This window comes from Panicum virgatum, chromosome 4K, assembly GCF_016808335.1.
Source record: "Panicum virgatum strain AP13 chromosome 4K, P.virgatum_v5, whole genome shotgun sequence".
NCBI classification, from domain to species: Eukaryota; Viridiplantae; Streptophyta; class Magnoliopsida; order Poales; family Poaceae; genus Panicum; species Panicum virgatum.
This window is the reverse complement of record NC_053139.1, coordinates 31,890,339-31,914,268: the sequence shown is the minus strand read 5'-3', so window position 1 is coordinate 31,914,268 and position 23,930 is coordinate 31,890,339. Positions and strand designations below refer to the sequence as shown.

Here is a 23,930-nt window from a genome sequence, read left to right as displayed (position 1 = left end):
TATAATGGCTCACACGGAATTGCCTCAATTATCTATGGTTGGAACATATATTGTTGTTGAGAATGACAATTAAGTACCAGGAACATTGAGATGCATTTGAGAATGTGGCTATCGGTGACTATACTGGAGCATAGCTTTTGAGGGGAAAAAGTCCCAGTTCAACTCTTCCGTTGCCTTTGACAAAAAGAATACATTATGAATTGACCAGAGAATTTTCTTTGCCTGCATATTTTTCTGTTTTCGTATTCATCTTTGAATATTTTTCCCCTAATTTTTCAAAAAAAAAATTGTCCCCTACTCCCCTTCATTAGGAAATTGATGTTTTAGAAATGTATACTCTTGGTGATGTAACTTTGTTATAATTTTTGACTGTATTATAATAAAAGTAAAAACAATATGAAGATATTTTCATAACAAAAGCAGCAGTTTTTGTATTTTTTACATGCATTTGAAGTTAAGACAAGTAAATTTTGATTACTTTTTGGCATGCCAAATATTTAAAATAATATTACTGTATAAAATTATTAGTGAAGCACTTCATCTAAAATTATGGATTTAGGAAGTTTGACTCAGCAAAAAAGGGGGTAAAATTGTTGGTACTGAACGTACACCTAATATTGCATTATTTCTATTATGCAGGAAAACAAAGTTCAGTATCTATTTAACCTTAAGCTTTTTTTTTCAGGTGGAGTAGAAGTTCAATAAAGCGAGTTTCATTTTGAAACAATTACTTTCAACATGATTGCAATAATTACTCGCAGAAAAAAAAACGAGTACCATCTTTTCACCTTTGAACGCAATAATCTCTATCGTCGTCGACGACATAAATATGTGAAAATCGACAATGTTACTTTTCCATTGAGATGTAGTTTGTTGGCGTGTTGCAATGAATTCAAGCGTTGAACTATTGCAATTATGTTGATGTACTAACATTGGACCAGTAAACTTTGTAGAAGTTTTGAAGTTTTGAAGATGACATTTGGCAATAATGCCATGATAAGGACCATAATAAACTCTTAATGACATGTAGAATTCTGTGTTCAGGTGGCAAAATCAACTCCGCTTGAAAGTGACTGAAGAGGTTGAAAAGTTATACGTGGTCCAGCATTAGTAGCTGTCAATTGGAGTTGTGAAATGCATAATTCTTTTAGGCTAAATTAATTTATATTTAGTATATACTCCACAAATTATTGACTATAATTAATGTATGGTCACTCAAGAGTCGTCTTTATCATAATTTTGTGCACCACAAGAATTAATCTTACATTCCTATCCCAATTATAATTAATTAGCAGTGGCAATTGATTTTGTGTACCATGTATCCAAAAGAAATATTTATTAAATTTTCAAAAGAATTATCTATTGTTAAAACATGTAGTGTGTTGAAAATGACAATTAAGTAAGTGTGGCCAATAGGAACACTGAGATGCATTTGGGAATATGGCTATCACTGACAATACTTGAGCATTGCTTTTGTGGAAAAAGAAAACAAATCCCGTTTCAACTCTCTCATTGCCTTCGAGTCTTTGACATAAGAATACATTGTGAAATGGGCCAGTGAATTTTCTTAGGATGCTATTTTTTTATATTCTTCTTCAAATCTTTGTCCCCTTGGAGCTGGTTGTGTGTGGCTTCCAGCCCTTCGTAGGAAAATAGAGGTTCAATACTGCATTATCAAATGTTAAAGGCCGGTAAAGGTTACGAGCTAATAACTAATTGGTTGTAGATTGTTTACAAGAAGACCACACCAGCTCTGTGCCTAACCACTGTTAAGGACGAGGACAAATTTGAGTTCAGCAAGGTCCTAGAGGCTATTAAGGTAGGAAGGCACTAATTTGTCCTTTTCTTATATAGTATCTAAGTTCTGTTAAGCTTGATTAGTGGGGCGGTGGTGTAATTCTAGAGATGGTAAAGGGCTCCAGATTTTGACCTAGAAAATTTAAAGACCGGACCCTAAAAGGGTCGGGCTCTGATATACAATTTTAAGCTAAAATATTTAAGACTCATGTTGGCGCAGACCACTAGAGCCATAGCTTATTACCACCGCTATGTAATTCCTCCAAATCACATGCGAAAAAAGCTGCTAGCCAAGTTAGTCTGCGCAATGGATGACCTAGCCAATGGTTTGTTTACCTGCAAACATTGTGGTCAGATCGTGGTTGAGCCAGAACCAGATGCGAATTGACCATCATCATAACAAGAGCGGGGTAAGACAGATTTACATGGTTACATCAGTTGCGAATAGTACAGGGTAAATAGGTACATGTGCGCTACAGACATGAAACGTGAAAAAGCATAAGCTAAATAAGTTACCCTCCATGCTAAACAATACACCAACCATCCCCTCCAGCAATACGTGCCGTTCCTGGCAGAACATGGGCACAATAGACACCTCGGGTTTCAATATTAGTTTTTTTTTCTCTAAGGCTGGCTCAACTTTTCAACAAGATGGTCAGATCAAGTGCGGGAAATGCAGATTGCCCTTTGGCAGTACCAGCTGCGATGTTTCCGTACATCCTTCCTATGGTCCAGTCCCAAATAAAGAATTAAATCCTGATTGCCTTCGAGCATGCTCTGGTAACAGCTTGCTGATAAGCTCCGGTGGTGCGTTCGCTAGCTGCAAAGGAACAAAAGAAAAATGATTTTACAGCTGAAGGTTAAAGGAAAGTATCTCTGCAATAATAATTAGTGCAGACAATACGGATGCAAGACTTGCTGCCTCTGAGGCCTTCAACAGTCACCACTCTTTATCAAAAAAAAAACACAGGTCACCACTCAACCCCCACCATAATGGCACCCCCATACCTTCACTTCTTTCAGTGCATGTGCATTACTGTTCACAGCTCCCTCACCTCACCAGTCACCACCTCCTCTACCTTCCAACAACTACCACATTCCACAAACCAACACCCTAAAATCTAAAGGTCCTTTCCACTACCCATCTCCCATCAACCTCGCGGCCTCACTATCACCCACCCTACCATTTACCCAAATTTTTACAATTCAGATCCCAGGAATATTCATACTAGGTGAAACCCTGATGATTCCACCAGCCGCCACTACTGCCTGAAGAACAGCACAAGTGTGGTGGTATTGTGTTCCTTAAGACATGCTATACATGGCACACAATATAGAACATAGCAAAACGTCAGCAGGTTTTAAAACTCTGCTGCCCAAGGCGTGGTTGTTGCCCAAGACAAGCTGGGTCCGCCTGAGCCTAGGCGACGCCTTTAAAACACTGCCGCTGACTTGTCAAGGACTCATGTTTAGTGCATGTGATTTAGCCACTAATGCCTATCAGGTGTCAGTGAAATGCCACCAAAATATATACAATGAAAGAATATAAAATGAATCTACTAATGCCGATTTCCTGTGGCCAATTGACACTTTCATATATAGTCAAGATCTCAGAAAAGGCTTATATTTAGGAATAGAATGAAAAATAAGATTGCCCTGAAATCACTTACTTCCTGCTTAAAGTTGAACAGTGGAGGGAATGGGCGTCCATTTGGGAGCCTTGCATGTGGTTCTCGTAACTCGTCAAAGAATGAATGAGCACACACCTCAAGCTGGAACAGTAATTCAACAAGCAATGAACTCGGTGAAGAGGGGAGAAAGATTCCATTACTGTACATTTATATTCACCACATATGTATTATACCTAAACTTTACACATTTACCATGATACGTGAAGGCAACATGACTAGGTTGGCAGAATGGTAGGTCACAGGTGCTACGTTAGCGCACTTATAACAATTTGTGGATGGCGTATTTGTTATCGTCACACTACTATGTTGATTTGGTGCAAATTTTAGTTTCTGGCTTTCTGCTACCAAGCACAGGCAACAAATTATGCATAAATTGAGACAATCAATTCTATATTTTTAGCGCTTAGGTGTAATGTTTTTAGCGCCTATATGGTACACTTTATTTGAAATCCATTGCAAAGCACTCTATATTTAGAATTTCTTTTTTTAAGTACTGTCATCGTGTCAAGAATGTGTATGAGAAACATAAGATTAAATCTGTGTCCAATTATGCATGATTGAGACAATCAATTCTGTATTTGGAATATTTGAAAAAACACCAAATTACAACAGGTAGTTTCTTATTTTGAAAACTTTTGACCACAATGCCAATACCATTTGAAAACTTTTGACCACAATGCCAATACCAAAAATCAGGACTGATATTAGTACAACTATATATGCCACCGAATAATGTCCTATGTTCAAGATACAACGACCCAATGGCATGTATCCCTGGCCACGTGGCCTATTGTGGAACATGTAGTCATTCATGGGAATGTTTAGCCCCCTACTGTTGTTCCCTTCATCAAAAGATCACAGGAAAATACAATAATTATTAAGATGTTGAATTTATTAACAAGATGCATATGCAGATTCCAGGCAAATCCTGCATCATCCTTAAAAAGTTAGTAAGCATTTGATCTCCCAGTGGATTCGAAAAATGTGTTTGTCCCTCCTTTTATTCTATCAATTTTGATATTTCCTCAACCTCGAAAGGGCACAAGTTCTTGCATTCGTTTGAATCAGCACGCAAGTCCTCCAAATCAAATTGGAGTTTCAAAATCTGCTGTCTGCCAGTATTTAGAATACTAGACCTGAGTCACACAAATGATCGGAATGGGACCCTTTATTCCAATGTATCAAATATTAAGCAAGATGATCACCAACAACTATCAGGCTTTACTAGAAAGCTTAACCACGGGAATACTCATAACAATTCAACCTAGTCAACAGACCATTAATGAGACAACCAGAGATGAAAACACTTACAGCGCTACACCGCAGATTTGGTGAATACTGGAGAAGGCGGGAAACAAGATCTATTGCTTCTGGAGGCATTCGCTTGTGGAAGATCTGCAGCATAACCATTGTGATAAGAACTCCATTGGCAACATCAAAGAATAAGGGAGATCATATGACAATAGAAAATTCTATCGCTAGATCATGTTTTACACATGACAATAATATATACATTGGTATTTTCCATGGGTTGCAACTTATTGAGATATCCAAAGTAGAAAAATGAATGGATCTGAAGTTCGATTTTAATGAGGGGCAGTGTGATCCTATATGGTCAAAGGAAATTTATCGAAATTGAACAATAGCTACTCTGCTGGAAATTCACATGTAGGTCTAGTTTAAGGGAAGAACTCAAGTGAGAAACCCACTGATATTGCGTGAACTCCACCAGAGTGAACATATCAATAGATTTTATTTAGGAGTTTCCATGAAGTATAAATGTGCACATACCTTGTGCCATGGACACGCTTTTATCTGAGGAAACTTGAATTCTGTGTAATTGGGATTCATACACCGGATTTCCTCCCGTGTTGGAGTACCCAAAACCTACATGGAGTTCATCTTTGTTCAATTCTGAAAATTACCTAAGTATATAGCAAATAATTTCCTCAAATAATTAATTATAGAATGAATGCAAACCCATCAATTACCTTGATAATCTCAACAAGCTGGTCCACAGCACTTTCACCAGGAAACAAAGGCTAATACATTGCAAAAAGAAAAAGAGTCATTCAGTGTAACTTCACTGCTGAAATCAAATTGCAAAGGCTTAAAAGATGTAAAGAAATGTAAGCCAATAGAGGAGGGTCACTAAAGCACTTACTTGACCAAGAAGAAGCTCAGCAAGAACACATCCAGCGGACCATATATCAATAGATGTTGTGTATTCAGTTGCACCAAATATGAGCTCAGGAGCACGATAGTAACGTGAGCATATATATGATATATTTGCTTCACCTTTAACCTGATGAGTTGGTGTTTTTCAAAGATAAGATTCGAAGGTCTCAGTGAAAAAGTCACAAGTGCTGGTTTACAAAATGTTTGGATTTGGATGGTAATCAAAATTGGATTTGGAATTTTATCTGGAACAGACTTTATGAATGGAAGGATAAAAAAAGGTTCTCATAGTAAGCTTTGCACAAAGAAACCAGCTAACACCACATAGTACTACTTCCTATTCAGACACCTCAGCACATTGTTCTGTAAAGTTTAATATTTAGTTAGCATGATATCATAATATTGTTGAGTAAAAAACAAAATTCATATTAGTTTGGATCAAAGGTCAGGTTCCAGGTGCCACAATTGAAAGTTTTTCTAATAAAATAAATCCAAAATTCCAAATTCGATGCACGCATCCTTAATGTTTATAACCCAGTCCCACAAAGCCTGAGTCTATAAATCAATACTGCTTATTAGCGGCATCCCTTATGTGGCAAAAAATACATTACGTAAAGAAGCACAATGTTTCCACTGGAATTAGCATGCCATCCATGCTAGAGTCCCATAATCATTTGATGGCATACGAATTAGCAAATGCACATACTAAGACCTTGTACCATCAACTCATGGCACATTCATCAATAGAACATGTAAGTACCAAGATTTTAGCACTCCCGTCAATCATTTGATGGCATACAAATTAGCAAATGTATATATTAGGTATACATATCAACTCACAGCACAGCACAAAAAATAGTAAATTTCCTACTTTTGTGCCTTAGTAATTTATGATGTTCAATTACATTCAATTTTATACAAAATCTGAGATGAAATGAAAATAATATTCCTGGCTCTTATCAATAGAGCATGTACATACCAAGATTTTAGCACTCCCAAAGTCACAAACCTTGACTTGGTGGGAAAGAGGATCCACCTATCAAATGATAAGAATAAGCGAAGCTTAGATTTTTTTCCATTCAAACATCACCAACAGGAAGTCAGGAACAGACACATCTAGGATAAAAACTAGCATACCAAAATGTTCTGAGGCTTAATATCTCGGTGACAAACTCCAGGTACAGTATGAATATAAGCTAAACCCCGGAATATCTGCACAATATATCAAAAATAAACGTCAAATGTTAAAAAACCACTTCTAGCACGTCTTCCCTGTGTCCCATGCCGTGTGCCCATCCGTATCTCCGCCTCCCCAAACGACAGCTTACTTGCTCCAAAATCTGGATCCCTTTAATCTTTTCCGCTTTCCATCTAATACCAGAAACAATACTAGTAGTAATAAAAAAATAGAGGTAGCAAATCAATCAATCAAGCACTTTAGCGTGAATAATTTGAGCAGATCGATTGGGCCTGCATCTTGCAGGAAGGCCAATTTCGGTGGTGATCAACTGGTTTTGGGTGCAGTAATTAATCTAGAGTTTGGCGATTGTGGCAGACTCGATTTCAATTAAGTGATGGGAGTTTATGGTGGGCCTGGTTTCGCGGCGAGCAGCAAGATACCGTCGATTTAGAGTCGGAGACACAGACGGGCACACGGGGAAGGAGACAGGGAAGCCGCAGCCCTTCTAGCACATGCATATCAAGGTAGCATGCAATTCTACCACGGCCCACCTGGTACATGTACAGTTTAACATATATGAGGGGCATCCTCTGCTTCATGTCTTTGTAGTGTTTCAGAACACGATAAAGTGACTCTGGAACAAACTCCATGACTAAGTTAAGGAAAAGTTCATCTCTACTTGTGGTAGAGAAGAAACAGTGCTTCAAGGAAATGACGTTGCAATGGTCAATCGATCGCATTATCTGCAACTCCCTATTCTTGTATCTTTTGTCCTGTAAAACCTTCTTAATGGCAACAGTTTCACCAGTCTCAATGCATTTTGCCTGCGCCAATGCAGACACCATCAACAAATGAGTCAATGTGAGAAACAAATGCCAAATCGTTCAAAATAATATGGCGAGCAAGCTATCCCTGACCTGGAAGACAACCCCAAATGATCCAGTTCCAACAACTCGCTCAGCCATATAGCTAATGGTCTACAAAACACAAAATGACAAGGTAAGTCAGAATTGGTATCACCCTCATCATGAAACTCAGCACGACCAAGTGAATTTCTTCCTCCAAAACCTACCCTTTTTGGCTCACCGTTTTTTCCCCCAATTGTGGTCGAGATTATATGTCCTGTAACTGCATCATTTCCCCCCATAACAGTGGCGACGTGCTGTCGTGTAACACAAACAAAATGCAAGCCATACGCAAAATATGAAGCGTCAAATCAGTGAGGAGAAAAAAATAACTTTGATATACTTGTTGAGTTAATTCGGCATCAGCATTTGGTTGCTTCACCTGGTTAGCGGCAGCAACATTAGAAGAAACCAGCACATCACGCTAGCATTGCCCTAATTGAGCAAACCATAACACTACCGAGTATTTCCTATTCATGGAGACCATATCCAAACAGCTAAGCCACAAACTCAATCCAACGGAAACCACGGAGGTGTAACAGCTAGGACAGCTGCCACTTCACACGAACCCCAACTAAAGTCAAACATCAAAACCGGTAACTGAGGTAGTACCTAGTACAAGACAACTTCCGGAACACATTACGCGCGGCTTTAGCCACCGTTTAAAGCGCCGCCAGGGTGGAAACGCTTGCACGGCCAGCACGCAAAGCTGCGGGAGAGCATGGAACAGCAGCAGGTTCCCTCCCCGGGAAGCAAAGCTATATCTACCAGAGCTCCAACGGTCTCCAACGAAACACGCCCGTCAGGCTCCAAATCAACACAAGAGCGGCGGGGTGGGGGGTGGGGGCGGCGCAAGGCACGCGGCACTGGCGGAATGAAGCAGCAAGCGAGCAGCCCCAATCCTGAGAAGCGGGCAGCACAGATCGCGCGAGGAGGCCGGAGCCTAGCCAGGACCCGCCTCCCGAGACCGGGAAACGCCGCGGCTAACAGATCCGCGCCGCACAGGAAGATCCAGGAAGGAGGAAGGGGAAGCAAAGCAACCCTAGCCGGCTAGCCCGCTAGACAGCGGAGGGGTCCCGTCCATCCATGCCCCCTCCCGAGGCGAGCGTGGAGGGAGGCTGGCGGGGACGCGCGCAGCGCAGCGCAGCTCACCTTCTCGTCGGCGGAGACGCGCGGCGGGTCGACCTCTATGGCGTCGGCGTCGGCGGCGGCGGGGGGCCCACCGCCGGGCGCGGTGGTGGCCATGTGGGGCGCTCGTCGCTCTGCGGCTGGCTGGCCTCTCTCTCCCTCTCTCTCTCTCTCTCTCTCTCTCCTCGGGATGGGGGCGGGGACGGAGAGCTGCTGCTTCGGGGGTGGTGCCACTGCTAGCGTGGCCGCGAGGAGGGGGCGGCCATGGGGTGGTGTGGGCACTGTCCCTGTCTGCCCACTGCCCACTGCCCACTGCCCACCACCACCACGCCGCTTCGCCTTTTTTATTCCTTTCCGGTCTTCTTCCTTCCGCCCGTTGGGCAAAGCAGAGCACGCGGAGCATGGGAGCTCTCTGCTTTGCCTCGGTTTCGCGATGCCCGAGCGCGGCGTTGCCAGCGAATTTGGGAGTTCTGGGCCGCCAGCCCACTATCCCTGACCTGGAACGCATGTGGCCCAGAGTGTTTTTTTTTTGTCGGCGCCTGTGTAGCCCATGGCGAAACTATGTGATGAATATGGGCTAGGAAATGAGACCAGCACATAGATGATAATACCGTTCCTCCTGTCAATCCTATATATCTTCCGCAAGATTTTTTCTTCTTCATTTTCTAATATTTGAAATTCGTGCAAACAACTGTATTCGTCGGATCTCGCTCACCCCTGCTCCTCCTCAGCCGCCCCGCCAGCCGCCACCGCCGCCAACCTCACGTGCGCCCCTCACCCCCCCCCCCCGGCGTGCTGCCTCGCCAACTCCCGATGGACGTGTTGCTCCGCAACGCCGCCCGCAGGCTGCGCTGCCCCGGCCCACGCACGTTGACCAGCTGCTGCTCGGCTGCCCCTACATCCCAGCCTGGCGCTCCCTGATCCGCGTGAGCGCTCCGCCGCTGGCTGGGCCGCCGGAGCCCTGCGCGCTGCCCCATTCCGTGCTCCGCCGGCGCCGCCGCAGACCCGTTCAACATTTTTATTTTAATATTTTCAACATTTTATGTTTTTAATTTCAATATTTTATTTTTATAGCTGCAACATTTTGAAAGTCAAATGTTGAACCTTTTTAAAAAAATGCTGAGTTCATTCTGTTAAAATGTTGAACATGTTTGTAGTAGATAATTGGGCCAAAGTGGATCTTAAAGATGAATGGCTTATCTATCTTCCACGAGATAGATAGGAGCCCCCTCCCTCCCCGCCCAGGATGCATTAGCACTTTGATGGATCTTTTATATTTTTTTGCCACTTCCAAAGCCAGAAATATATTAATTATATTTCTGGATTTTTTGAGTCAGAGATATAATTAATATACTTGGCTCAAGTACTCAACTTACCCTTTTAAAATAGATCATTTTGCATGGCTACCAGCACAAATTGTAGAATTAAACATAAGTTGACATAGTACCATTTTTATATTAGTATTATTACGATCATTTTGCCTGGCTAGCAGAAGCCACATTTTGGTTTTTTCTTCTAGTGCTATACAAGTCATGGAACTACTCCATTAGTGGTTTTTGCCTTGTCCACCCGTCTTCCCAAAACCTTAATTGTTTTCCATTTTTAACCACAAATGGAGGGGTGTGCAGGGAGTCACTCGGTACCGCCTACGCGATACCAATGGATGACGACTTGACCGTGGCTTGTCTAGGTGGAATCCTAGAGATGGGTTTCAGACTTTGAGTCGCTGTTGTGAACAGAGTTGGTAGACCGCAGAGTTGTGAAAAGAACAAAGTCAGGAGAGTTGTGAAAAGAACAAAGTCAACTGCATGCCCGCGGTTGGTGGTATCCCAGCCGCCTTGCCTCCTTGCCACATGTCCGGTTGCACCGCCGGCCGACCTTCTCCCGTTATTTTTCTTTTGTAGGCGATGGATTGGTTGGAGCCGCGGTAACGGCTCTAGAGGCGGTGACGGCGAAAGGAGATAGGGAGACAGCTGTGGGAGGAGGAAGAACCGATGTGGTGGTGCGGGAAGGAGGCGGCTGGAGATAGTGGGCAGGGGAGGATGTGCAGGGAGTCACTCGGTACCGCCTACGCAATACCAATGGATGACGACTTAACTGTGGCTTGTCTAGGTGGAATCCTAGAGATTGGGTTTCAGACTTTGAGTCGCTGTTGTGAACAGAGTTGGTAGATCGCAGAGTTGTGAAAAGAACAAAGTAGATGTTGAGTGCTACGTACATCTATGAAAACGAATCGGTGTTACAAGAATAACGATCCAGGAGAATAGGAAGAGACAAATTGGACACGGAAATAAGACTGAATATTCGTGGTACGACAGGTTCAGATAAGTGTTTTATTCTTGCCTGCCTATCACTAATAAAATTCCCTGCATACAAGCCGAACAGGCACGCTGACAGTTTTCACGCCACGACACAAGTAAGGGGCCGTTTAGTTTCCAAACAAAAAAAATTTGGGTGTCACGTCAACGGTTTGATCAGATGTCGGGATGGCTTTTCGGACACTAATTAAAAAAATAATTTCAGAACTCACTTGGAAACCGCGAGACGAATCTTTTGAGGCATTTGACCGCATCATTATCACACGTGGGTTACTGTAGCACTTATGACTAATCATGCACTAATTAGGCTCAAAAGATTCGTCTCGTCGTGTACATCCAAACTGTGTAATTAGTTTTATTATTTAATTACATTTAGTGCTCCATACATGTGTTCAAAGAGAAAGTCACAAATTTCGAGGTGAAAATTTTTGGGAACTAAACGCGCCCTAAGCTACCGTGATGGATTGGATCCTTGTCCGGGCGGGGATCATTGCTGGGTCGGAGCGCTTGCAGCAGCAGCAGCATTCTCAGAGATTTGGCATCTGCTTGTGCCTTCGTCTGACAGACAGCAGCACCAGCATTGCCAAAGTTCACAGTAGCCGCCAAAGTTTTCACTGCTTTCGCCTATGCATGTACGCGTGCAGCCGTCCTCACTAATCAATCCCCAGCACGGCCCTTTATAGTTGCCACTGAGGTGATCCTTGCAGGCAACGGACACCGACTCTGCATGGACCCGATCCAGCCATGAAAACATTTATGCAACAAATAAAGGTTAAATTTCAAAAAACAAAACAAATAAAGAGGCCATGAACATTTGTGCAACAGTCTCAGGTGTGGTTGAGGCATGTGAGTGCGTGTGCGTACCGCCACTGATGACGAGTAGGAGGACGACGAGTAGGAGGACGGCAGAGAGATTCTTTGCTGAAGGCGCCATTGCTTGTTTCAGTTGAAGAAGATCGAGCGAGGAGATTTGTTCCTGGAGAAGTCAGGCATCAATCATATACATGTCCAAGAGCCACGTGCTCTTAACAAAAAAAGAAGAACCTATCACTACCCGACGGGTGGATCCAACGGACTTGCCAAGAATATCAAGCTGGGAGAAAGCTAGCAACTCTGAAAACTATGGTGCTGTCCTGTCCTGAGCCGTGTGATCCCCTAGCGTTTTCCACCGCAGAAGAAGCCGAAGCACGGACCGGGAAACAATGTCTGGTATCTTTTCAAAAAAAGAGACAATGTCTGGCTCAGCCTGCCAGCCTGGGTGTATTTGGATTCACGATGCAGCTGCTCTGCTCACTCCACCATCGTGTGTGTAGAGTTTTTTCTGTAATGTAATCGTACGTAGCTACTCTCATCATCAGTATACTATTGTGTGTATGTCCTCATACTCATTTATCATTTTGAATATGTTCATATACTTATTCTAAAATACTTTATATGAAAGTTTTCAAAAGCATCCCTATTTTTAAAATGTACAATGGTTATACCTTAGTATTAATATATAAAAATAAGTATGTCCATATACTCTATGTATGGTTACATACTTAACATATATATCATCATAGATATTCTAGTATGAACACATACTCCACGTACATAATTTTTGTTAGATCCGTGTGTGTGTATATATATATATATATATATATATATATATATATATATATATATATATATATATATATTATATGTTCTTCAGGAAACAATAAAACCTACTTCATCTGGTCACCATCCGATATTATTTTGTGAAACATGTATACTCTAATTTTAGTTAAATGTGATAAGACTTTTTTGACATGGTTGTTGATCTATAAAAGTATTACATGGAATTTGACCAATTTTAGGCATTATTATTATTTTCCATAAAGTTGTAAATACAAGTTTGAATTATCCATAGCAAAGATTTGGACCTTTCATTTATATTCTTGGTATCATATAAAGTGGAACATATTTCCTTATATATGATTTTTTCCTATAAATTTCTAATTGTGTCTTTTTTGAGACGCATGTACTTCAAATTTTAACTAATATAAATAATTCACTTAAAATTCATTTAATCTTTAGAAAAATTAGCAAGGCATTTCATAAAATTTCAAAACTCTTTACAAAATGTAAAAATTCTTTGGGACATATAAAACTACTTTTTGTACAATTTACGTCACCAATATTAACATTTGTAATAATCCTGTGTCCCATTTATGCTACGGATGCTGCGGCCGGTGGGACAAATGATCTCGTGAAAACGCGGCAGTTCACATTTCGCTGTGCAGGATCGAAATTTTGGCTTTATCTCTTCCTCGTGCGCACATTCTATCTTACCTTTATCCACGGTGCTAGACCATTTGATCCAGAATCCTTCTTTCAAACGAACTGGCTTAAGCATCTCCAACAGTCCACCTATCCTAACTTAGTTAGCTAAAAAAAAGAAAACTGCCTCCAAAAAATACATCCAACAGGCTTTGTAAACGTGCCCATTAGCTATCCAGCTAGGCAAAGTGGCAGCTTCGTTCGGCAAAAATGCCGCGCCACGCGGCTCGGTATCGAGCACCCACCCCGCCCCTCGGCTCCCGCCCCTACTGCCGCAGCGCCACCGTCCGAGCTCCCTCCCGCCCCTCCATCACGCTGCCCCCACCCCGCCACCGCCGCCAAGTTCCCTCCTCCGCGTCGCCCCCTCCTCCGCGTCGCCCCCTCGCCGCGCCGCCTCGCCCCCGGCGGCCATGCAGGGTGTCGCTGCCCCTCCGCCGGCTACAGGGGAGGAAGCAACTGGGTCGGGGCGGTTGGGGAGGACGCGGTGAAGCTGGGGAGGGCAGGATACAGCGGGGCCAAGGAGGGCGCGGCTGCCGGGGAGGGCGCCATGGCCGGGGGCGCGGTGGGGCTAAGGCGCGTGCGGCGGCCAGGGAGGGCGCGACGGCCAGGGACGGTGTGGGGGAGGACGTGGCCGGCGGTGGGCTTGGGGCGGCGCGAGGAGGGAAGCTCGCAAAGAAGGAGATGGATGGGGCCCACTAGTCGGCGGGAGAAGGGATGGAGTGGAGGAGAAGACAGATGGAGAAGCCCTTGGATTTCCCACCCTTTAGATAGCTTAATGGCTAGCTAAATAAGATATGACTAGTGTAATTTGAAGAAGCTCTTGGAGATCCTCTTATTCTTTATTCTCTCAAACAACAAGTAGTCAACTAGATGGCACAGCTATAGGTGAGCAGCCTCTGGATGGCTGCTCGGGGCTCGGGCTCTCACGCGGCGCGGTGCTACAGCCCGCAGGTGGAGGCGAGCGATGACTCGGCTATGTGTGGCAACAGGTACAAATTACACGCGTGCCCGTGGGCAAAAATCCCATAGGGTGACGATACGGGTGTCCAGATTTGTGCCCATGGGCATGGATACAAGTTTCTATTTGATAAAATTTGATGGGTTTGAAAAAACTCTACCATACCCGCTCTGTAGGCGTACCTGCACTTGATGGTCTAGGCTACTAGGGATGGATCCAACAAGTGCGGGCGGCTCGTTGGACCGGGTAGCCACACGTGGAGCGGCCATGGGCGGAGCAGCAAGTGACTTGGTAGTGGCAGGCGGCCGACATTGGCTTTTTCCCCCTGCTGAATACTGTTCAAGTTTGGATATTTAAGGCATGTTTGGGAGCACTCTACTCCAAAAACAGCCACTCCACTCCAACACTTGTAGTCCATTCTGTTTGGAAGAGCTCCACTCCACAAATCTCAGAGGCCTAATTCCCTCTGTCCCACCGGCCCAACAAGCAAGCAGCGGCCCAGCTCAGGCCATCTAAACTCCTCTCACTTCCATGCGGGCCCACTTGTAAGTTATCTTCTACCTCCCTCTCCACCTTTCCTCTACTTCTTCCCTCATCCTGTGTATGCCCCGAGGGTTGGGCGGGCATGACTGAGAACCGGGTGCGGTGGAGGCCACCGCCGGCGTGCCCCTCACCCACGCCGAGAGCCGGGCGCGGCAAAGGCCACTACCGGTGTGCCACTTGCCCGCGCGGACGCCTCCACCCACGCAGTTCTGAGAGCTCGCAGATCCGGCATGGGAGCCCGAGCTACACGCGCCCCACGCTGCCGCCTACCGTAGCGGGCAGCGGCCGAGGGCCCAGGGGCAGGGGGCAGGCAGGCCTGGGGCAGCCAGGCAAGGGCGCACCACGCTCCGCACAGCAGCGCACCGCTAGTTTGCCACAGCGCCACTGCGCACCGGCGCATGCCAGTCGACCGAGGCAAGCCAAGTGTGAACCAATCAACCAAGGTGAGCAGTAGAGCACTGGATTGGAATTTATTCATATTAGCAGTCACATGTAGTAAGGAAGTTTTTCTAAAACTTGAATGCTATTCGTAGGTTTGAACACTATAAAAAACAAGCTAAGAAGCAAGATGGGGCAGAAATTTTTGAATAATTATTTGACCACATTCATTGAAAGAGAATTCTTCTTGCAAGCGAAGGATGAGGACATCATCAAATATTGAAGGATCGTAAAGTTATCTTGTAATTTGTAAGCGTCCTTGTCACCCATTTGTTGTTTTAGAATTTTATTCTCTATTCCACTTTGATACGTTGATCATTTAGTACGTATATGTTGCACAATTTCAAATTATGAACAATTTGTGTTGTCGGTACTCAATTATGCGCTAGTAATATGTATGTCGGGCTGTTAATTTTTTTTGCACTACTTGAAATTTTGAATACCAACATTCCAAATCCTGAGCCCGCCCCTGATTACTACCCTACACAAACACAAAAGAGATGCTCAAATCTGAGAAGAATTAGCTCTGCTGCACATGCTCATTTGTATATTTCCAATTGATGAGCGAAAAAATTGTGAGAAGAATTAACTTATAGATGAGCTCTCGTTGTCCGTTTAAATCCCAGCTGCAACATTTTGCATAACCCTTGATTGATCTTCTCCCTTGTCACCTCCAAAAACTACGATTTGTGCAGTTCCACGATTAGTTGGAACAGGAAGAAATCAATTTGAGCACTTCATTCCATCATGATCGGGAGAGGGAATGCATAGTTGGTTGATAATGGCAACAAGTTTATTTAGTTATCTAGCCAGCATGGATATTATGAGGAGCAAAAATCAAAATTAATCAGCACTGAACCAATAAGGCCAGCAGGGGTAATCTACACAATTTAGAGAGTTTAGGGTTAAAAGTACACTGTTTAAAAACCCAGGGGGGATAACCTACACCTATATAATCTACACTTTTTCCAAACTTATTTATCGAAAAACATAGGGGTATCAAAATAAATACATTCTAACCCTATATAAGTTTAGTTTCTTGTGCTAATTTGCTACGTACTCGATCATCATCAGCGTCGCCAGATACGGCCATGTGACAGCTAGCGAGCCAGCTTATGGGCTTATCCACCGTTGAAACTTGGCCTAGCACAGACAAATGGGGTTAGTTGGATAGAGATAGTTTTAAATAAATAAATGGGATTTGCTGGTTGAGAGTTATCATGCAACAGCTAGCTTGGTTCGTTATTAGCATCTACGCATAAGGTCCGGGTGTTTGATACGGGTACAGCCAGGTGTGTGTATATATATATATATATATATATATATATATATATATATATATATATATATATATATATATATATATATATATATATATATATATATATATATATATATATATATATATATATATATTCTCTTAGAGTTTTTTTAAAAAACTTTTTGCATAAAACAAGTACTTCCAGGGGGCGAGCTAGCATCGTTGAAATTTGGCCTAGCAGGGACGAATGTTGATGTGGACACTTCTGGTAGTGCTTAATTCAAAAACATAGCTATAGCTTCAGCAGTTGACTTAAAAGTATATCCAGGGAGCGAGAATCAAACGATGGTGTTAAACATGGGCTAAGAATTAGTACTACTCGTGAACTGAGCAGGGTTCAGCTAGAAGATAGTAAGGGTCCCTATGCTTGCATTCTTCAGAATTTAACAGCAGCTACTCTTTCAGTGGTTGGCTACATATTGTGGTTATTTTATCAATTTCAAGATCTACCCACTCAATCTTTTTTAGCTCCTTACAGAGTAATGTTGCTTACGTGTATTTATAGGAATAAGTGTATGTGTGTCTATATAAACGTCTGAGTCTGCAGTGTGTTTCCTAAAAAAAAGTGCCTACTACTCCCTCCTCTTTTAAATGCCGTATATAATAAAGTGCCTCGATAGGTTTCTACATATGTTTTTTTTTTTGAATTCGTGGCATACGGGTGTATAATATAATATGAAAAATAGTACCATATCACATGATTAATGAGCCCATGCCTTGTCCTCATCTAAGTACGTCACAAAGAGAGCTAGGTGCCTAACATCTATGGATAATAATGTCCTCGATCGCCGTTATGCATGTTTGAGGCTATGGTCCTGTTCGGTTCCAAACTTTTTTTTAGAAGTTCCTATCACATCAAAAAGAATTTTATTATTTTATAGTATTAAATAAAATCTAGTTATAAATGTTTTTTGACAGCTGAGTGCTAATTGTCGGTGTGTCCCGACCCGGGGGCCCGGATCCCAACTAGTAAATGCTGCGTGTTTCCTCGTCCCAGATGATGATGCAAGAGGCAATCACAGTAACGCACGGTTTATCCTGGTTCCGGCCGCGGGGCCGTACGTCCAGCAAAGGGGGTGTGCGAGGGCACTGTATTATTTTACACCCAGAGTGCTTGTAGTAGGGGGTACCAGCAAGACGAGAGAGGGAGAGAAGCTCCCAAGTCTTAGCTAGGGGTGGAGTCGGTTGAAAGGAATGCTTAGTTGTTCCTGAACGTCCTCTTAGAGAGAGAAGCCAGAGAGACCAAGCAGACTCGTGTTCAGCCCCCGCTAAGGGGAGCCCGCCTCCTCCTTTTATAGTCACAAGGAGGGGCGGCGTACATGAGTCGGGCGTGGAAGTCGCCGTCCTCCCCTGAATCGCGGGGTACAGTGGTCGGACATTGTAGGAAGTATACTGTGGGAAGGCGGCGTGCGTCGCTGTCGTCCCGGATTTCGTCCTTGGTACAGCGAAGATGACGCCGGTCGTCCGGTAGTGTCCCAGCGGCAGAAATGGCGCGGGACGGCCCCGGACCCCCTGGTCGGAGTGCGGTCGTACGCACTAGAAGGTCCGGGGGACACGTGACGTTACCGGACCCCTTCCCTAGTGGGAGGGGAGTCCGGATGATCGGTGTCGGCAGAACAGGAACGGGGGCCGTGCTGGGCCCGTCTTGTCTCGCGTTGCATGTCCCATAGTGCCGCTACAGCCTTCTGGATGGCGGAACGGTGACCGAAGTCAGCGGATGGGAACCCGGTCACATCCACTGTGGAAATGGCGGCCTGACGCCGCCCGCCCATGGTGCCGTGGCGGAATGGCTGATCTTTAATGCCTTCGTACGGCGGGCGGTTGGGCGGCGGGGCCGTTTGTCCCTTGTGCCGAGAGACGGCCTCGAGCGAGGCGGAGATGAGTCACCCGCTCGAGGGTGGATCCGCTACCCTCGAGCGAGGCGGAGATTGTCTAGCGGGCCCGAGAGGGACCCTCGAGCGAGGCGGAGATCGTTCCGCGGGCTCGAGGGGGATGTGAATGGGCCGCGTGCTGGGCTTCATTGAATCCTTTCCTTTCTTCCAGATTGGAAGGAGGCCGTGGGCCTAGTTGCTTTAACAGGTGTGTGTGTTTTTAAAAGCGGTCTTAGTACCCCGATTAGAGTGTCCCTAATTGTGATACCCGACAGTAGCCCCCGAGGCTTTGGTTGAATCAGTGGGTTCGGCCAAAGGGTAATTCGGGGATTTCCCTTTTGATGTGATCAGTCAATGTCGCGCACCCGCCAGACGCGCCTAAGTATCAGCCCGGCGGATGTGACAACACGCCGGTCGGGATAGTACGCCCGTGGGGGGAGTACTTCGAGGCACGCGCCTATTTGTTTGTTTGTTTAAAGGACAAGACGTGTCCGCACGCTGTCCCTCACGTAGGGCCTTGGCCTCGGCGTTCCCGGTCGCCTTGCGGCGCGTCGTTCGAGGGCAGCCGGCCAGAGCCGACGCTGCACCGCTTGGCATCCAGGGGCTCAGCTCTGCTTTATTTCGTTCGGTCGTGTCTCGGCGCGGTGACCGAGGACCTCTTTTGCTCGTGGAGCGCCGCGTCGTCACGGGTGATACAAGCCTCCACTCTTCGCCAAGCTTGAAGCTTTGTGCCCGGCGCAACTATAAATAGGGGCCGTGGGGTTCCCTTCCCTCTCCAACCTCCCAACTCCTTCCAGCATTGCCTAAATCTTGTAATGTTTCCTTTGCCTTTTTGTGACCGGCCCTCAGATGGGGTGCCCTGGCTTTTTTAGGCTTTTGGCGCTAGAAGAATGCTTGCGAGCGGTAGGGGAAGACCGGAGTGGGCGTGCGCTCCATCCCTTAGGTTCAGTGGGATCAGCAGAAGAGCATTGGGCCCGTGGGGTCCTGCTTCCGCGATGTCCCCTAGTCTGAAGGGGGATGGAGACGCCTGACCATGGCGTCAGTGCCAGGTTGGGCGGCTGTTTTGCGTATCGTCCCCCCCGGCGACAAGGTTGCTCTCGGGGAGACGGTGCGGAGGGCGCTGTCCGCCAGCTCGACCCCCCGCATGGTCTTCGGTGGAGGAGACGCTAGAAGAAGGCTTGCGAGGAAAGCATCCCGCTGGACCCGTGTGGTCTGGGGGCTGGTCCTCGCATCCCTAGCAGCCTCGCTGTTGCGTCAGCTAGGGGCTCGGTGCCTTTCTTCGTCGCTCGCTCCTCCCCAAGACAGGGAAAATTGCCACGTAGGTGGCAACGTGTTTGTATCTTTCGATGGCTTCGCGCCGGTGGCCCTTTGTAATCTTTATTTGCATTGAGCAATAAAGTTTCCTTCCTCCTCTGCGGGGAGGATCGCCGAGGGTATAGGGGTGTACATAGAGTCATGACCCTCGAATATGTGTGAAGTCACCTTCGCGGGGGCGCGTCAGTGCACCCGTGGGTGTAGCCCCTGAGGCCTTGGAGGAGAGTTTGTGCTCGTCCAAGGGCTATAAACGCTGCCCCCCTGTGTAGCTTTACTGGGGCGGCTGCCCAGCATCTTTTTTCAGCCGGCATCGGCACTCTTTCAGCCGGCCTCGGCACTCTCAGTGCTGGTACAGTGGCCCGGCGCTTAGCTTAACCTTCAGGAGAGCGTACGTCAACAGCGGAGGGTTTGGTTAAACACGTGGAGCTTCACAATGGACAGTTGTCGACTTATTCAAGGGTGTGGTTCGAACCGTGGTGTGCGGGGAGCCCCCGAGCCCAGGCCCGTGTGAAGGCGTTCAGGGGAACCCTCGACTTCGATTACGACCCTCGTCGCCCTTCCGCAGGGAGGAGGGGTGAAGCGCACCATGCTACCCATGCCCGGGCCGCGAGCTATGGCTGCTTCAGTGAGCTATTAGCGGGTTGTTCAAGCAGACGTCCATGCCCCATTCGATAGGGGTCGGCTCGTGGTCCATAGACACGTCCTATAAAGCGCTCGCGAGGGTTCGCTAGGCGGGGCTCGAACCCATTCGGTAGGGTTCGAGGGCTCGATGCTCTCCCTCGATGGGATCCCCCTTCTAGGCACCCTCGACTGGCCTTGAAAACTGCGTAGGATGTCTCGAACTCCGCGTTCGAGGGTAGCTTGTATGGCACATCCCTGCAGTCCCTGACTCTGGTGATCTGGGGCGCCTGTCGAACCCCCTGAAGGGCCAGGCTTCGACCCCCTGATCAGTAAGGCCTCGAAATGCGATTCCTTCGAGGGTGAAGAGACCCTATGAAGGAATATTCCGTCGTGATCTGAAAACGTCGCAGAGCCGCGAGCCACACGCGTGCGGGTCTTCCGCCGGTAGCGGGCGACGTGGGCGCGCCTTTTCAGGCGTCCGCCTCGGGCAGACGAAGCGGCGTGGGCGGCGGCTGACGGATGGGATAGCGCAACAGTCGCGCCGCGCCCGCTGGTTACCGTGCTGCATTTATTGTCGCGTGCGCGCGTGGGAGACTCCGCGGTCGTGGGGCCCATCCGTCAGCGATAGCAAAATCTACCGCATTCAATGCGGTAGATTTGGGCCATGGCTGCGGATGCGCCCGTCATGGTGAATAAATATGAAGAGAAAGGGGAGGTTCCGGGTTCACCTGGCCATTTGCCTTCATTCTGCTTCGGCTTCTCCGCCTCCCCTGCATCCTGAGCCCGCAGCCAAGAGCGGAAGGAAGAAGAGAAAGGAGAGAGAGAGAGAGAGAGAGAGAGAGAGAGAGAGAGAGAGAGAGAGAGAGAGAGAAGGGAGAAAAAAGCACATTAGCCATCCAGAGCTTTCGCTCCCACATTCCCCTTCGAATTGAAGACATGTCGGACATCCAGGAGCCCTTGCCGTGGGGGAAGTCCTCCGCCACCGTGGCGGTCCTGGAGCAGCTGGTCGCCGACCGGCTGCTGCCACGGAACCCAGACTTGGGGGCGCCGGCGTGGATTTCCCCGCACCCGGACGAGACCGAGCCGAAGCCCCCGCAAGGCTATGTCGTGAGCTTCGTGCGCCTCCACAAGCGAGGCTTCGGCGTTCCCGTCAGCAGGTTCATGCGGGCCTTATGCGACTACTACGAGGTGGAGCTGCACAATTTCAGCCCCAACTCCATCTCGCAGGCGGCGGTCTTCGTCGCCGTCTGCGAGGGGTACCTCGGCATCGAGGCCCACTGGGACCTCTGGATCCATCTGTTCCGCGGTGAACTCTTCGTAGAGAACGCGCGGAACCAGCCGAGGCGGTACGCGCGCGCCGGTGGCCTGACGCTCCACGTCCGCCCGACCCGGAGGAACTTTTACATCTCGAGCAAGATGATGACGAACAACGCTGGGTGGAGCCGAGGGTGGTTCTACCTTTGGAACCACAAGGACGCGCTTCCGGCGTTCACTAACAAAGTTCTCCGGGAGCGACCGCCGAAGTGGGACTGGGCGGTGTCGCCCCCAGCGCAACAGGCCAAGCTCGAGGGCCTCACCGACGCGCTGGTGCGTCTGGCGAAGAAGGGGCTGACGGCAGCGGCCGTCATCGCGAACTTCCACCGGCAGAGGGTTATCCCTCTCGTGGAAAGGGCCCTGCCGATTTTCGAGCTCACCCCCGGGAGCAAGGTTGAAGGCTCGAGGACGTCGAGCAAGCTTCTCTCCCACACCAACGCCGCCCGGAGGGCAAAGTACGCGGTGGCAGAGTTCCCCCAAAATCCCGCAGATCTTTGGAGGATCAAGATGCGCCCCGAGCCGGGGTATATTTCCCTGGTAAGTTTTGGCTTCGAACTCGTCGTGCGTCGTGTAGTTCCCCTTTCCTGACCCTATCTTGGGTGTGTTTTACAGGGGTTGAGGTGTGGCACCTCGAGGCCCCCGGTCCCAGAACAGCACCTGATCAATCGCCTTCACGCGGAGAAAATGAAGAGGCGGAAGGACGCGGCGGAGACGAAGGCCGAGAGGAAAAGGAAGAGGAAGGCGAGGCACGACAAGGCGTGCAAGCTCGCTCGTGCGGAGGGGAAGCCGCAACCCGCCACACCCGAGTCCTCGGAGGAGGACGAGGAGGAGGCCTCGGACGCCGAGGACCACGCTCCGAGGAGGGACGGGGAGGGCGCGAGGCCCCCACTGTTATACCTGTGGGACGAAGAAGAGGGAGCGACCGTGGCGCCAGAGGAGCCGAGGGCCGTAGCGGGGTATCGGCGAATCCCTCCCTCGAGGGTGCGACGTGGGAGTCATCCCCGCCGGCGGCCATCGAGGAGACGCCCGCGCCCCAGGTGCTGATCCGTGGCGACGAGGCTGCGGCGGGAGAGGAGTCGTCCGTGCTGGCAGCCTCAAGCCACCGGGCCGACACGAGGGGGGCGCCTTCGGGGCAGTCTTCGAGGGACAGCTTGATGCCCCGGGCTCGAAGGAGCGCCACGAGGAAGCGGAGCATGAGTGCTCGATCTGGGTAAGTATTTTGGATTTCGTTTTTGTTACGTATTTGGTGGATTTCTCGATCCTGCTCAACTCGCGTCTCTTGATTTCCAGCCCCGGGGCCGTTCCCAAGGATGCAGTGCGGCTTGCCCCGGCCAAGGCTCTCAAGACCGGGGCACGCAGCACGCCGCACACGGCGCCGCAGCCCCAGCCCACCGTGGATCTCGAGGCGGCGGCCGCTAGGCTACGGGAGGCCATGGCTCGAGGGGCCCAGGCGGCGCTGCAAGCTCGGGCACAGGAGGCGGAGGGTGACGCCGGTCAGAGCGACGCCGGCCAGCATGGTGCTGAAGAGGCTGCTCAGGCGGCCGATACCGGCGAAGAGGCCAGCCAGGGCAGTGTCGGTGGCGTTACCCAGGCGGCCATCGAAGTTGAGGCCGGTCAGGGCGACGCGGCCAGCGCCGCCCGACCGGATACGGAAGGAGAGACCGGTGGGGGTGCGCAGGAGCGCCCTACCGACCGTGTAGAGGAGACCCTTGTCTTCGAGCCCTCGAGGGTCGAGGGCGGGGGCGTCGCGGAGGAGGGTACGGCGCAAGAGGCGCCGGCGGTGAAAGGAGCCCCTGCGCCGGGGCCCACGGAGGCCCTGGAGGAGGGTACCATTGCAGTAGTGCCTCAGCCAACGGCGCAAGGGGGTGCGACAGCGGTGGTGGAGCTGCCGGACAGCAGCGAGGAGTACGGGGATTCGATGGACATCGACCCCGCTGCTGCGGCGAGCGCTGCCGCACACATCGCCGAGTTCGCGTCGGCCAGCGTGGGCGTGCTCGAAGCGGGGGCGTCCGAGGGGAGCCACCTCGGGGCGATCGTCCCGTCCGGGGTCTC

The 23,930-nt window shown here is 48.1% G+C and overlaps 2 protein-coding genes across 3 annotated transcripts; one reads left to right on the top strand and one right to left on the bottom strand.

Annotated features, from left to right (window-relative positions):
• Window positions 1–2,173: 2,173 nt before the first annotated feature.
• LOC120703662 (shaggy-related protein kinase GSK4-like) lies at window positions 2,174–9,192 on the bottom strand. The gene is made up of 12 exons (XM_039987809.1): window positions 8,904–9,192; window positions 7,919–8,008; window positions 7,764–7,823; window positions 7,398–7,670; window positions 6,804–6,878; window positions 6,646–6,702; window positions 5,653–5,793; window positions 5,480–5,530; window positions 5,280–5,375; window positions 4,800–4,883; window positions 3,468–3,569; window positions 2,174–2,617 (listed from the first exon to the last, which is right to left on the bottom strand). Exons 1-12 carry the CDS (start codon window positions 8,994–8,996, stop codon window positions 2,522–2,524), a joined length of 1,218 nt encoding a protein of 405 aa, XP_039843743.1. The 5' UTR covers window positions 8,997–9,192; the 3' UTR covers window positions 2,174–2,521.
• Window positions 9,193–15,032: 5,840 nt separating this feature from the next.
• On the top strand, window positions 15,033–15,863 carry LOC120705175. Of its 2 annotated transcripts, none has more exons than XR_005687820.1 (2): window positions 15,033–15,442; window positions 15,615–15,863. XR_005687820.1 is itself a non-coding variant. In XM_039989664.1 (2 exons), the coding sequence occupies exons 1-2, from the start codon at window positions 15,082–15,084 to the stop codon at window positions 15,658–15,660; spliced, it is 489 nt and encodes a 162-aa protein (XP_039845598.1). In that variant the 5' UTR covers window positions 15,033–15,081; the 3' UTR covers window positions 15,661–15,863. The 2 variants fall into 2 exon arrangements, 1 of the variants encoding a protein (XP_039845598.1); XM_039989664.1 differs by having other exon boundaries at window positions 15,533–15,863.
• Window positions 15,864–23,930: the final 8,067 nt, after the last annotated feature.

Bases quoted from the DNA above. Each gene is read 5' to 3' on its own strand.
- LOC120705175 (XM_039989664.1), top strand. From the start codon at position 15,082: ATGACTGAGAACCGGGTGCGGTGGAGGCCACCGCCGGCGTGCCCCTCA. The intron at 15,443-15,532 runs GTGAGCAGTAGA...TGCTATTCGTAG, and splicing joins GTGTGAACCAATCAACCAAG to GTTTGAACACTATAAAAAAC.
- LOC120703662 (XM_039987809.1), bottom strand. From the start codon at position 8,996: ATGGCCACCACCGCGCCCGGCGGTGGGCCCCCCGCCGCCGCCGACGCC. The intron at 7,671-7,763 runs GTCAGGGATAGC...GCATTGGCGCAG, and splicing joins CATTTGGGGTTGTCTTCCAG to GCAAAATGCATTGAGACTGG. The intron at 5,794-6,645 runs GTATGTACATGC...CCAACTCATCAG, and splicing joins TTGGGAGTGCTAAAATCTTG to GTTAAAGGTGAAGCAAATAT.